At 40.2% G+C, this 15,790-nt stretch overlaps 1 protein-coding gene across 1 annotated transcript in view; it reads left to right on the forward strand.

Moving 5' to 3' along the window:
- fkbpl (FKBP prolyl isomerase like) overlaps nucleotides 1-15,761 on the forward strand; it is a 43,501-nt gene extending 27,740 nt beyond the window's left edge. Inside the window, exons 4-6 of the mRNA XM_054608503.1 lie at nucleotides 13,631-13,778; nucleotides 13,907-14,181; nucleotides 14,887-15,761. Coding sequence (XP_054464478.1) covers nucleotides 13,631-13,778; nucleotides 13,907-14,181; nucleotides 14,887-15,558 — 1,095 coding nt within the window. The 3' untranslated portion in view covers nucleotides 15,559-15,761. The remainder of the gene's footprint in view (nucleotides 1-13,630; nucleotides 13,779-13,906; nucleotides 14,182-14,886) is intronic.
- Nucleotides 15,762-15,790: the final 29 nt, after the last annotated feature.

Here is a 15,790-nt window from a genome sequence, read left to right on the forward strand (position 1 = left end):
CTGTACAAGAACATTTCCCCAAAAAGTTTGCCACATACAGTTTCTGTAGCTCTACAAATTTGTAATGTAACTTAAACAGAACAGAGCAAAAACACTTTTATATTGGCTATCGCTGTCACTAATTCATATATATTTTGGGGTCTGTGAAACCCCCAGTTCAGATTGTACTGTGGTGGTTTTACGAGACCTGGGTGACCTTTGACAGGGGTTGGCAAAGACCTTGTGGTTGGGGCTGCAGGAACCCTGCTGTGGATGTGTGTGTGAGCACTCACACCGCGTGATGGACATTCAGTTCTCTAGTGAAAGTTGTATGGGCTTGTGTATTAGGTTGAACTCTTGAGTGCGGGCCATCACGGCCCTTTGGCAAAAGGCTTTGTGGTGAGGGCTCTGAGTTGTAGGAGAGGTCCCTCCACGCCCTGAGTGATGAGAGCAGGGTTTAACCGGCTGCAGGTGCGCTGGAGACAGGCGGGTAGGGCCTTTGAAGTGGACGCCAACTGGGACCCCAGCCCATCTCTGACCAGCAGCCAGCACAGACACATTCGCTTTCAGTTAACACTCTCCCTTCTTTCTCGATCATTGCTCTTTTGCTTTCTGCTCTCTCTTTCACTACTATATGCTCAGAAGAGAACAGTCTAAAAACTCAGATGCAGGCATTTTTTATTGTTACTAAATTAATAACTGTTCTGATCATCTAATTATCTGTTACTTGTCTGTGTTTGTGTGAAAGTGTGCTTTGTTCTTACTTCACCTCTCACTTAGGCTTCATGAATTTTCTTCTTTCTCAGGGTCAGGTTCATCTCATAGAAAACTGTGGGTCCTCAGTGCTCTGACAGCCTGATTTATTGTTTCTGATTTATCTTTATGCGATGAAATCAGGGATCTCCTCACTCTCATGCTCTGTCATTTGAACAGGACACATCCTGTCTTTGACACTGCTTGTTTAGCAGCTCAGTCATACCAGCTTTATTACCTCACAGAGAAATATTGCAAACGCTCCTGTGGCTTATTGGCTGCTTTTATTTGAACATATATACACACTCAAGTATGTATGTAAGCATGCACACATCTCATTAAAGAGAGTGAAAAAGGGAAATAAATGGCGGTTTCGATGGTAAGCTCCCTGGAGGCAGCTACATCTGGCTCCTGTTAGCCACAAGCGTATAAAAATCAAATGTGGTTTAGTCCCAGACACACAGAGACACACACACACACTCTGGGAGGTAGGACTCCGGCATGGTGGTCACCCCCAGCAGTCCCAGTCCGTCCAGTACCAACCTTAGTGAATTCAGCAGACATCAAGGGGCTCAGACATGGACTAGTACTCTTGGCACAAATAGTAACAACATCCCATACACAGTCTTGATACAAAATATTAAAACCTTAAACCTTGTGGATACCCGTCTGCCGGGCCTCTGCTAATATGTCTGAGTGAGAGTGGGGGGTGTCAATAATAAAGAGTTATAAAAACGTTGAAACTCGCTGTTAGGTCGATGGTAGCATACTGTATTCGGACAAACAGGAAAAATATTTAGCACAAAATATTTTGCATGCATTTTTTTGGGGTACCGTCAAAGTGGGACACTAGTAGAATTAAAATGTTCCAATTAGATTTATATATATGTGAATTAGGAAAATTTACCAAGATTATTCCATCCTAAATAATAACACTAGAGCTGGAACATTTATCTGATTTACTGTATCAGCAAATTAACTAAGAACTATTTCTATGATTAACTCATTATTTCAGTAGTTTTTCTAGCATTTCAAAGCATTTTCTACAAATACATATACATAAATATATATAGATATTTCAGTCTGGGCCAAAGTGTGGGAGAGACCGACATCCCCAGAGCCATAATGCTAGCATGACTATAATGGGAATGTTCTTTATTTCCAGTTTCTATAATGTGAGGATTTTATGTTTTTCTTTAACATATACGATAGCAAAAGGAATATGTTTGGTCAAATAAAACAGGATGCAAGAGATAGTTTATTCGACATAAACGATTACTCAGGGACAAACAAGTAACCAGACTAGCTCCACACCCCAGATGTCCAAACAAATCTGTGAACTCTCTGTGACACATGGCCGTGCGATGAAATTGTGACATAGATTGGACAGTCATCCGCCTCGTCATCGTTGCTTCTGATAGTGAAATCGCCAACACACACTTGAAGCATGTGCTTTGGTGTCTGCATGAATAATAAGTGAGTAATTGGTGGTTGACATCATTAGAAAGAAAATGTTTGTGATGTTCAGGCAAGCAAACTGAGAAGTAAGTTCATTTCTAAGGCTATCAGACTTTTCACCTCGTTAGAGACTGAAGTTTACTGTAATTTCTACAATTTTCTGGTCATGTCTAAATGCCACTGAGGTCAAAGACAGCTCATCCTGTGTGCTCCTCCAAGCCCAGCAGGAATGTCAGAAAGACTCTGCAGCCCAGCGAGTCTGTCTCTGGCCTTCAATTTCCTGCCATGTTAAATCCTGGACAACCGAAGGATCTTGATTTCGGCTACGGTGGGATGTACAACTCCTCAATAACTTTTGTGGTACTGATATTAGCATGTAATGTCAGAGTTATACCACCAGTACCAAAGTGTATTAGTTCAAAGCTTAATGTTTGAGCACTGGCATAATCTAAAGCCTTTGTTGCACACACTGCCCTGTGTGAAATAGTGACACCAGTTTACCAGCTCTATATGAGAGTCTTTTTGACAGCCAAGCCCATCAGAAAAGCTGCAAGAAACTGTCCGCATCCAGATGAAAACATTTTCTCGGTTAAGAGCAACAGATTTCACTCCATGTTCTTACAATAGTTGTGTTGTGGCCGATTGAAGCAGTCCAGTAAAAGCTGGCATATCCTTGGCTGCAGATTGGCACTTTTCCTGGACTGTCAGAGTGAAATGTTGCCCTTATGTCAGCTCTCAGTGAAGTGTACTATCTCTGACTATGATGGACAGGCCCTCTCATGGTCTCTGGAGATCACTCTGAGAACTCTGTAACTCACGCTGAGATACATAGAGGGTGAGATCAGCCTCTGGACTGCTTTTAAGGCCTGGAAGCGTCTCCTGGTTTGTTCCTGCCAGGTTTCAGTAGATGCTGAGGATCATAGAGTTTTTATCTGTTGTCATGTTGCAGTGGTGGATGAAGCACTCAGATCTTTATTGTAAGAAAAAGTAGCAAAACAACAATTTAAAAATACTCCATTACAAGTAAAAGTCCTACATTTTAACTCCAACTACAGTAAAAGTATTCAACTAAATGTTTATTTTTTTATATTTAAAGGTAAAGTATTCGTTCTACAGAAATAATATATATAATAGTATATTATATTACTACAAATATTGATAGATCAATACACACAGCATTAAGCTTAATTTTCATTTTAAGTATTTGATATACTGTTAGTTAAGTACAGTGTTTCCCAACTTTAATGTATTTTAGTCTAAAGTACAATATTTCCCTCTGAAATGTTGTGGTGTTGTAGAATAAACTACCTCAAAATTGTACTTTACAGGTTGAAATAAGTCCTGTATAAACAGGCAGCCCTTTAATTTCTGCAGCAGATATCTAAGCCCACCCCCCCTGTAAAGCACATCTGACCTTCCCCACAAACCCTGCTCCTCACAGAGAAATGTTGCAATGTCTAGACCTCACCATGTGCTTCTAATCCAGCTCCAAGGTCCTCTTTGGTGGTGTCTCCCCATTCTCCTACAGATCTCTCAGACAAAGTCCTTTAGCATCGTGCTCTCTTCACTTAACCCCCACCCTGATCCCATTTAACCCTTATTGCACCTAACAACAATTCATCTCTTTCTTCTCTCACCCAGAAATAACATTGCTAATCCCTGTCAGTTTGTTGATATAAACTCTACATTTGATTTAATATTTGCTGTAAAGATGTTTTTTTCTATAATGATTTAAAAAAATGCCAGTGAGGGAAGGAATTGCGGTTGTCTAAAGGAATACTTTTGAGGAATATGCTTTTCTTTTTTCTTTCTTGTTGTGAAGTATAAGAAGAACAATACCACCCTCATGACTGTATGTTGAGCACAAACCCTGAAAACAGCTAGCTTAGGCTGCAGTTAGCAGTTATTTTCATGATGTTTATTTTTACGATTATTATATTAATCAAAGTCAGTAAAATGTCATAGAAAAGTGAAGATTGCCCATCACAATTTCTCAGAGCCAAAGATGACATTTACATTCTAAACTCAAAGATATTCAGTTTACTATCATATGTCATTTTACGTATAATCTAGCATATCACATCAAAGCTGGAACTAGCAAATGTTTGGCTTTTTTGTTGAAGAAATAACTTGATCAGTCAATTATTAAAATTGTTAAAAAAAAATTGGTCAATTGGCTTATCAATTAATCGACTGTATACAGTTGGACAGATAGCCTGTCTCTGTCTGTCCCAAGGTAAAACAGATCTGCCTATCAGCACCTCTAAAGTCAACTAATTAAAATAATATATCTTGTTTATTTAATCTTGAACCGAAGTGTAAACACAACCAATTGTAGTCTTATCCTGGGTTATTGGTTGGTCCCTTTACTGGCCAGGCCAGTGACTTAGTATAAAGTTAAATGCTTCAGTTCACCTATTTACTGTGGTTTTTCCTTTTCATTTAGTGGTATCTTCATGTAGTCAAATGGAGTCACAAGAGGAGTTTTTTCACTACACATGAGCCTTAATAACAGACTGCGACAGAATTTAAATGGTGTTGCATGAGCGACAAATTAAAGGTCTTGTAAATCCTGCTGAATCTGCCTACACTCGGGATTTGAAACAGACGTTTGCTCGCTCGTGGAGTGTGTATGTGTGCATTTGTGCCCTTTAGCAGAATGTTAGCAGGGGAAACACATGTCCACATTAAGCAGTTTCACTGATCAAGCTGATATGACTGGGCATGAAAGAACAGAGCGGGAACTCGTCCCCCCAACCCTACCCCCCCACATCCCAGTCTTGCTGCTGGGAGGTGTCGGCAACAATACTTACTTGGTCTTCTAATGTTGGCATTAAAACTGTATGTCAATTTGACATAATGAAATACAAAGGAGAGATAATGTTGATTTGGACATGGGTGTTTGTGAAGCACATTATATGAATACTGTTTTTAACACGGAGAATTTCACAAGGTTTTTGTCAGGAACTCCAGAATAAGAGCAATGAACAGGCAAGAAAGTGAAGGAGGAGAGCAGAGGAGTGACTGATTGCAGGGCATCAGACCAAATGGGAACCAGAGACTGTGAGATGTCAGAAATACTATAGATTTATACTTTACCTGCTCCCCTGAGATCTGCCACACATACACCCGCTTCAAGCGGAACAAAAGAGGGGGGAGAGATATGAAAAAGAACCAAGTTATAGGTCAAACAGTGTGAGAGGGTTAGTAAAAAAGGCCTACAAAGATGAGTGAGAGATTGAGGACCAGAGAGAGAGTGGGCTGGATCTGAGGTGAAAACAGCAACATCAGGAAAAAACATCAGCTGGGTCTTATTTAGATCAACCGTTTGTAACCGGTGAAAGGAGCCCTGTGCGCCCGTCTGTACATCTGCCCTCCGCATGTTGGACAGCAATGGATGGGCTGCCCTTCTCTGTCTTTCCCTCAAGGTGCCCTATGTCTTTGGTCAGACAACTCTGTATATACCCAAATTGTAATGTTAGTTTCAAGGAATGTATTGATTCTGATACTCCTGATTTAATAGATGATTCCCTTCAGAATTTTATTCTTAAACAGCAACACAAGGCACAAAAAAATCCCCAATAAAAGTCGTACTGAGGGAATTAAATTGCTTTGGGGTAACCTAGTTTGCCCATTCAGAAGAAAATCTGCAGCTTTCTTGATGTATTTGATCAAGCATATAGGGTCCTGGGCCCTGAACATCAAGAACATCCGTCAGCTGCTGCCCTATGAATCTGCCTCCCCTCCGGTTATACACATTGACAAAATTAGTCTCCAGAACTTGGATCTCTACCTTGGCAGCTTTCTCTCCTCCAGAACTGACATTGAGAAATATGTCATCATATCAGCTGTGCCAGTGGGGCCTTTACAAAACTCAGGAGGAAAGTTTTTGACATACATTTCAGAAGAAAACTACTTGTTTACAAGGTTGTTCTTCACACGCTACTCGACCACTTATAGTAGACACATCAAAGCCCTGGAGTACTACCATACGAGACGTCTCTGGGAGATGAACATCAGGCTTCACAAAAAAATGTAACTACGTAAATGAATAGAATATGCCCATAAAGCTCAATGCATAAGCTTTGCTCAATAGCTTCTTCATCATATTTTGTTGGACAACAATAGTGGCCAATATCCACATTATATAATAAAAGCCAGTATCCTGGCTGGCTAACTATATCCAAGACATTCCAGTGCTGGCATGCTATTTCCTTGAGCCACTGGCCAGTGGGCAACTTACCATCACCCAAATACAGCCTTTGTCTAATGGATGCGGTTGTCCCACAACGTACAGCTTGTTGAGATCACTGCATGAAACCACCAAGTGCAACTGACAGACACACATGAAAGCTAACAGACCACGGTGCTGCTAACTGCTACTTTGAGAGGAGGCTGGTCTGAATTAGAGCCCCTCGCCCCCTTCGTGGACCTCAGACCTTGATCCAAACCTAACTCCTGTATAAATCACAGCCGGCCAGTTGATTTCTAGATTCTGACATTTGTTTCTTTTCTCTGGCCAACTTAGCCTATCTCTCACTCATTCTCCCGATCTCTGCCTCTCCTGCTCTCTATCAAACCAAGGTGAGTTAACTCACATTTTAAGAAGAGATGCGAGTGTGGGTTTGCCTCACCTGTGCAGAATTACCTCTGAGCAGCTCATACATCTTTAAGGTAAGCCTCCAGGCCTCACAGACAGCTCTCCCCTAAACGCAGCTGTAAAATCTTTATGGATATGTCAACCAAACTTTAACAACAAAACGCTCAAAGGCTGTGTCAGCTGACAATAGATCAGCTGTAAAGAGATAACTTGCTTAATATTTATCTGATAATCTTCTGCAGATATCTACAGAAAAGAGTGAGCACAGATTTATGATCTATGGCAAATCATGGACATAATAGCGTGCAAGCAGTTTGACATGACATGAGCAGGTGGCATGTGTGTGTGTATGTGTGTTCATATAGTAGTCACTCACTGGTGGTGGTATATACCAGCCAAAAGGTCTAACTGGCTTTATCTAAAAGTGCTTAGATAGTATTAAAAGATCACATGGACTGCCAGACTGGATGTAGGTATGAGGAGAAGCATATCCAGATGTGTGCTAGTATGCATGCGTGCGGAGGCCTAATGGCCCACAGTGACTTTCTCTGATCACAGAACACACAAGACAGCAAAAGAGCACATGAAAGCTCTGTCAAAAGAAACTCCTCAGGCTCCCTCACAGGAAGACCCCATTACAGCGTGTGCATCGATAAAAACGGTCCCCTATCTGCCCTGTGGCTTCCGATAGCCATCTCCTCCCCTCAGTGGGTTCCTACTCAGGCTGCACAGGTCCGACTGTATAATTGGCCCCACGAGAAACAACATAATGGAGTTAAGGACTCTGTGTATGCTCCAGATAATACAAATGTACCCTGACTTAATTCCAGATTCCCCATAATGCCAGTGGGCACATGCATATTAGCATGCTTTGTTTTAAATGTGTTCAGTGAATTTGTGCAAATTCTACTGTTGCATTTGCATTTTTTACAACGTTACTGGTGATGTAAACTAGCGAGATCATAATATAAAGGGAAGTGGAAAATACAAGAATGTAAAACAAGAAAATTGCATGCCTGAAAGTGCAGGGCACCTGTTACTATGTTACGAATAACAACCAATGAAAACACTGTACAGAAAGGTGCATCCATGTACTGGAAGTTACAATATTACTATTTTGCTATTAAAAAAAACACAAAATAGAAAAGTTCCTTGAATGTTTAAAATGAAACAGTATGATCATTATTAAAAGGTGCATCACACTGCAAGTAGTAGATGAGATTGGAACAGCAGATAGCAACACTGGATTGAGTTTGAGGTATATGACAAAAGGGCATGAATTATCCTTGTCAGTGTCGAGCATTGAGACAGGGATTGTACAGACTTATGGCCACAAGGAAAGATCTCCTGTGGCATTCGGTGGCGCACAATAGTAGTAGCGCCATATTCCTCAGTCATAGAAAAAAAAAGCATAATTTTCATCATCTTTTAAAAGCAGTCAAACAGTTAATCGTAGGCTTAACAGTTTCAGAAGAGCGTGACTTAAATGTGCAGCCCTTGTGCATGTTACACTGCATCTGCCACTTGAGGGATGCAATACTATGATGTCTTGTTACCCTGGGAGTTGGACTGAGAGGCTGTTTTTTCACTTGCAGTTGGAGCAATCTCATCATGACATTATAATGTAGATGAATGACCCTGACCTGGCAGACTGTGCTCCATCGTTGCTTATGGAGGAGAAAAGTCATACTTCACTGCTTGTTCAACTCAGCTTGCAAATCAGTCTGAATTACAAGGCTGTGCAGTAAAACAGGCTTTGTTTTTTTATTGATCTGTCTGAATGCAATACTCCCATGACAATGATAGATATAATATCCCATATGTGTTGGTGCAGCAAATGTTAGAGTGATAATGTTCACCCTTCTTAGATCCGTCTCTCTTGACCCTATTGTTTCAGTGGCTCTAATCAGCCTCCGGATCAGCCTTGATCCCCACTTGACCTTGAAAACCTCCATAAATCAAACACCTCTGGACTGTCAGCTCATTGGTACAGTTTTACAGCATTCAGCCGAATGCATCACAATACACCAAGAAATGGTGGACAAATCCAGATGTCAGCTCTTCTTTGGCTAAAATTTGACATTTCATTTTTTGAGCACAGTCTTGAGGATGAGTCTTGATGAGGTATAATGATCCTTTAGTTTATCTAGTTTGTCTAATCTACTAATGCTGACGGTGGGAACCACTTAGCATAAAGCCTCTGCCTTCACTCTGAGTTTACATAGTGAAGTTTGAGCCTGTTGTCAGTGTCTCTCACTATAAACAACAAACAGCCCAGAGGGAGTATAACTGGCTACAGTTAAAGTGCTCGACACACTCACACCTACATGCACGGACAACATTATGTGCAGCGGTCCCTCTCGATGTGTGTGTGTGTGTGTGTGTGTGTGTGTGTGTGTGTGTGTGTGTGTGTGTGTGTGTGTGTGTGTGTGTGTGTGTGTGTGTGTGTGTGTGTGTGTGTGTGTGTGTGTGTGTGTGTGTGTCTGTGAGTGTTTCGGAATGTGTGATGAAGGGATTATATGCAAACTGGCTGCCGCTTTCATGAGGAAAAACACAAACACAGGCAGAATGTTAGACAAGCTTCAATGTTTAGTGCTTGTTGTGGAGCAATACGTTTGTCTTCAAAGTATCCTGCTGTCTGTTCCTGTTAAGAAGATGGCGACCATATCATTGATAAAAAGGAAAGACCATCTTATCACCCTGTCTCTTGTTCTCTCTCTCTCTCTCTCTCTCTCTCTCTCTCTCTCTCTCTCTCTCTCTCTCTCTCTCTGTCAGCCATTAAATTGTGTTGATAGTCTCTGTAGTGGGATTGACATTCTCGGTTAGTTCCGCTGTGTGAACTTGCTGGTGGTCGGTGGATCCTTATCCATGTGGGAAAAGTCTCCACCCAAATCCACATCTATCTATCTATCTATCTATCTATCTATCTATCTATCTATCTATCTATCTATCTATCTATCTATCTATCTATCTATCTATCTATCTATCTATCTATCTATCTATCTATCTATCTATCTACATTGTTTCCTTTGTTCTGATCTTTCATCTCCTCTTCTGCTGGAACAATTCTCTATTTTGTTCACCTGTCATACTCCCTGAATGACGCATGTTGGAACCAACTACTGGCAGGGTGCAACGCCATTCTGGCGAACATTAAGCGGTCCACGAGCCATGGGATACATGGTTCTGATCTTACCCACTGGGATGTTTCACAATAGGCCAGCTGGGAAGTCAGACGGAGCCAAGAGGAAGGTGAAGGGGGTTGAAGGAGAGGGTAGATAGGAGACGCAGAGGAGAAAGAGATGATATGGGTAACACATGGAGGAGGATTAAACAAGGGAAGGTTCTGGCCTGTGTGTAAGAAAGGATGGAAAAAGACATACAGATACACTCTTTCCTTACCTTTGTTTCATAAATGTATAATGTCAGTCAGAAGTATTTGAAGCTCTAGAAACTTGATTGAAAAAGTAATTTGAATTGCGGTACAATTTGAAAATATAAGCACTTGGAAAGAGTGAATTAAAAAAATTGACAATTACTGTATCACTATACCTATACGAAACAGCTGTAACAGACAACATATTTGATAGGAAAACAATTTATTTTCATACAGTATATCCTTAATTGATCGACCTTTTCAGTACATCTGCTTTTAATAAAGCTTTTATAAGGACTGTGATTAGAATGTGAAAGCTTGACATTTTCCCATTTATTTACTTTAGTGCTATCCTTCACACGTCCAAACGTTGAAATGCTTTTTTTTTTTTAAAAAAGCATTATCTCTTACGTTAATTTATTCAAGAGCAGTAAAACACAGTTGAGGACTAACCTTTTATCCTCACTTATTCCCTTTTTGTCCATCTTTGGCTGGAGCTGAGTGCATGTGCTCACAGGACATTTGGGAGTAAGTGTTTGCTGCAAACGTTATGATACACATGCTGCAAATCTGTTAGAGCTTATGAACATTTGAAATACCTCTTATTGCAAAATAACTGAAATTGGGTTACATCAGCCAGCCAGTGATACTGACTACTTTGCACAATCTATGAACTGAAGCTGCCCAAGTGATGTCATGTTCATATTACTGGGAAGCCAGAGACCACTACTGAAAGTTGTGTTCTTATAATAAGTAATGAAACAACTAAATTGGCGTACAGCAGGCTCCAATAGAAATATATATATATAATTTACCATCACAAAATTACTGGTTCCTCATAGAGTGCCTGTTGAAATGTAGTAGTTCGTCCTTTATTTACCATCTTTGTGCACCTGTTTATTCATGTGAGTGACTGCAGCTCATTTGCTCTATACAGAGTACTGCAGGTCAAATCTCTTCACATTTAAATCCATTTGTAGCTGCACCTTTCTTCCTCGTTATCTAGTTTTTCTTGGTGAAGTCTCTACAAAGAGCCTCTCTTTGATGTAAGACAATGATGGTGACTGAGAAGGCCTTGGTGTCTGCAAATTACATTTAAGATGTTTCACTGCAGCACTTCTATTGTCTCATATCATATGGTCTGTTTTATTTTACTATCAGAAATGTTTTCAACGAACACTGAGCTATAGACCGAAAGATTTAGGATTTGTGAGGCCAATACTGATATCACTATTTGGGAATTTAAAAAAATCAGATAACTATAGGGGCTGAAAGTTATTGGTTTGAAGTACATTCACATACACACAGTACAAACATCTTTTTAAGATCATTTTGCAAGCTGCAGCCATTAAAAATCATCATACTCTGGGTATGTTATTTTTCAGCAACAGTTTGCTTTATGAGTCAGAACAGCAACTTTAGATGAAGGTTAAATACTGCCACCTACTGACATAAAGTACCACAACAGGACATAAAATGGACAACCTAGGAAATAATAATGTCATCGCAAATGTGTTTAGTTCTATAAACAAATAGGAATAACTTGTGAACTCCCTAAAATTCCATTTTTGTGACCATCACAGAGACGTTTTATAATTGATCTAATCCTCATTTGGCTTTTCTGTTCCGCAATGTCTTGTAACTGATCAGGCAACATATACACTGACAATGATACATCTGCAATACTCTGGACAACAACACATCTGGATTACAAAGCCATTAACTTTCTGTCAAGCATTTTATGAGCATTTATGTTTTATTCCTGATATGATTTTCATCATGGTAGTTGTTAATGTATGGAAGAGTAGTTATTCCTTTAATTCATTGTTTCATGATGTAAAGATAAACTTGGAACTCTGTGAACCTTCTATGAGATTCACCTCTGTACACATAATACTATAAACCATCATGGTTCACACACACACACACACACACACACACACACACACACACACACACACACACACACACACACACACACACACACATATACAACATATGTTGGTTGCCCGTTTTCTTATGATAGAACTAATGGTCTCTAGTGTTCAAAAGATAGAGCCCTAACTCATACTGAAAGGACAGATTAACACACAGGCCTTAAACACAAGTGGAACAAGTCAAAGGTCAATACACTGATAGAGTAAACTGTGTGTGTGTTTAGGTTGTGTGTCCACATGTGTTCGCGTGTCAAAGCTCGAGGAGCGAAACCATCTTCTAAATCCTGTGTTTTAATTTAACAGATAAGATATGTGAATATTTTGTTGAACACTTCATTTGACAAGCCTGCACTTTGGCCTATAATTTAACCAAGCATAAAACCAAGCATAAAAAAAACAAAAACACCTCAGCATTTTTTTTTTCTTTTAAAAGATCCTTTATGTTTGAGCGTTGAGGATATAAACTGTGTCAAAGATCATTGAACACGCACACAAAATGCTTAATGCGCCGATGCTACTGTAGGCATAAATCCGTTGAGAAAATGTATGTGGGCCAAAGGAAAACATTATTTGGGCAGAAATCAACTTTCCTGATAAAAGATTCAAAAAACTATAACATACTCTCCGTTTCAGGCTGTTTTTAGTGCAACTTGAAGTTTAACTTAAGCCTAAATTTAAACTTCCTCCTCTTTTGCTGCCTTTTCACAATGATCTTTGCCTCCACCTGCTGGAAGACAAGAGCAGTAGCATACAGACAGACACGATACTGTTAATGGGTGGGATGCAATTTATATGGAGTAATATCATAGATATTTTACGAGACAGAAAAAGAAAAAAAAAATACCCCTGAAACTTTCTCCCCAAACACATCCGAGACTGTAATGATCTTTCAATGTTAAAATCAGAAATCAAAACTCACCTCTTCAAAACTGCTTTTAATGTCTGACTAATGCTGTGTGTTTTAAGTTTTAAGTTTTTAGTGTGTATCTTTTAATGCTGTTTTTAAATGACTCTGAAAAGCGCTCTATAAATAAAATGTATTATTATTATTATGATTACCCTCCGGTACGGTGGATGGCGGTAATGCTACGAGCTGGCGTCGCACCCGTCATAACCAACGAAGAAGAAGCGTTAAAGCAGAAGGAGACGAAGAAGAAGGCGAGAAGTACCTTGCTTTTGTTTGTATCGTGACTATCTGACGGTGTATACGTTTCTGATAAAGGGGATTATTTATACTAGAAGTGTGTATGAGGTAAGATATGTGCCTTAAAGTTACGCTTGGCACTTAACTATGTTACCGCTCAGGTTATGTAGAGAAAGTCAGTTATTGGTGATTGCAGTAACGCTAGTTAACGTGGTCTGATTCTAAGCTGTTTCTGGTCACCACTTTGTATTCATAGGCTACCGACAAAACAGAGTGGTCTCTTGGGAAACATTCAATTGATGGAGCAATGCGTTTAAATAGATGTCTGAACTAAATATATGATGATCATCAATGTTTTTTAACATTTTTTTTGTGACCTGTAGATGGATCCTCGTCCCCCTTCTGAAACACAGCATGGCAACAATGTCACCTCTTGGGTGTCTGTGTGTCCCAGAGGCCTCTGGAAAGTCCAGCAAAAGCAGACCCACAAAGGGAGTCAACAGACTGTTTCTAATTCTGGAGATGGTGCATGTAGGACGCTTTTCTATTACCTTCTTCCTATAAAAGTAAATTATCAATCTTAAATCGACATTTGAAGAATAGAAATGTATTAAGTATCCTGTATTCTAGCACAAATCATTTGTCTTTGTCTCTTCTAGATTGTTCATCCAGTTACTGTCCAAGGTTGGGTTCACTGTGTCAAGTCCGAGTGCGGCTCAAAGCCGGTCAGGATGAAGCTGAGAGGGGAAGTGAGTGTCAGTCAGTCCAACCTGACCAATGGGTCACGGAGACAGAGGCCACAGCCTTCCCAAGATGCCAGGACTCTGTGCTGCAGATCCCACTGAGTGACTGGACAACGTTGAGGCTAGGAGAGGGTCAGTGCGATATCACAGAGGCATGTTTGGAGGGGATGAAAGCAGGAGAGAAGTGTGAGGTAAGAGTCTAACTAGAACTGAAATTATAATCCAATGTCATTGTTTGTCACCTTTTAGTTGCACACATTCTATGCAAATTAAAAGTAAAAGGTGAGAGAAATCCATCACTATGATCTTTAGGTGTTTATTTTACATATGGAAAGAGTATATATTTATAATATCCTGACATAAACTGACAGTTTAGAGGCACTGGTGGAAGAGAGTTTTCCCTCTGAATAATACTTGCTTGGGGTATATGATCCAAGTTGGTGCACTGGCGTAAGCCTTGTTATGAGGTGGTTATGTCAGATGATGCCATCAGGTCACCCTCAACGCCTGGAAATTAAAACATTGAACGACTATATGTTTTTATTTATTTTTTTACTTATGTGCACTCAACATTTTCAGTACACTGTTTGGCTTTGATATGAAGGGCAGTAAACTGTAAAAAATAAACCTTGTTGGGATTTTAATGTTACCAGCAAAGGTTGTTGTGTAGACCAGGTGCCTAAAAAACAAGGCTTAGTAGGAGTTTCTTACAAAAAAAAGGGTTAACCCAACTTGAAATGTTTTGTTTCACTATCAGTTGGGTCCCACTTTGCCAGTGCTCCCTGACATTTATGCCTTTTTTGTTGAATATGAATTGCAGGCTTATAAGTTATACATGCTGTTTTCAATCATGTGAAAGTACACACTGGCTCTTATCATTGTGTTTTGCTTCTCAGATACAGATTTCTCCACTGCGAAATGGACCAGATGTCTCTGTCCCACATCCTGCTGAGGAAAACCTGTCTTTATGTGCCACAGTCGAACTCAACGCTTTCACACCAGGCAAGGAATCCTGGGAGTTGTCTCCTGTCGAAAAGTGTCAGTGGGTGAAGTCACACAAAGATAGGGGCGGAGTGAGATTCAGGAGCGGGGATGTTTGGGGAGCAGCAGACAGCTACAGCCGGGCCCTCAAACTTCTCATCACTCTACATTGGCATGTTAAAGATGTGGAGAAGAAAGGACTAGAGCAAGAAGCAGAAGAGCAGAGAGACACAAACACTGGTGATAAAATACAGCAACTTCCTTCAGCTAATGAATTCAAAACCCTTAAAGCAGAGCTCTACTCAAACATGTCCTTGTGCCAGCTCAAATTGAACCAACCACAGCTGGCCAAGGCCAGTGCGACTAAAGCCACTCATCTGGAAACGGGTGGGGCTAAAGCCTGGTACCGGATGGGCCAAGCCTGCCTGATGTTGAATGAGCTGGAGGAGGCCAGGCAGGCATTTAGAAAACTGTTGGAGCTACAGCCAGAATCACCTGCTGCTCTGAAGGCACTTAAAGACATAGCAAGTAGAGAGAAAGAGATAAATGCACAGTTGGGCCTTAGACTCAGCAAAATGTTCAGCTGATGATGAAATATTTTCCATTTATTATCATATGTAATGTGTAGAATGGTACATTTCTTCTCATGATTCGCCATTAAATGAAAGTGTATGTAGAGCAACTGCATCAGCTCAAAAGTGAAGCTATTCATCTGTGAATGCACATTTTTCTTCCAACACATTGCTGCCTGTATATGAGATGCCTGAATGCAACTTAAAAGTAAAAACCACATGTCAAAAAAAGTTATTTATTTTAGTA

The sequence above is a fragment of the Anoplopoma fimbria genome, chromosome 12 (genome assembly GCF_027596085.1).
Source record: "Anoplopoma fimbria isolate UVic2021 breed Golden Eagle Sablefish chromosome 12, Afim_UVic_2022, whole genome shotgun sequence".
Taxonomy (NCBI): Eukaryota; Metazoa; Chordata; class Actinopteri; order Perciformes; family Anoplopomatidae; genus Anoplopoma; species Anoplopoma fimbria.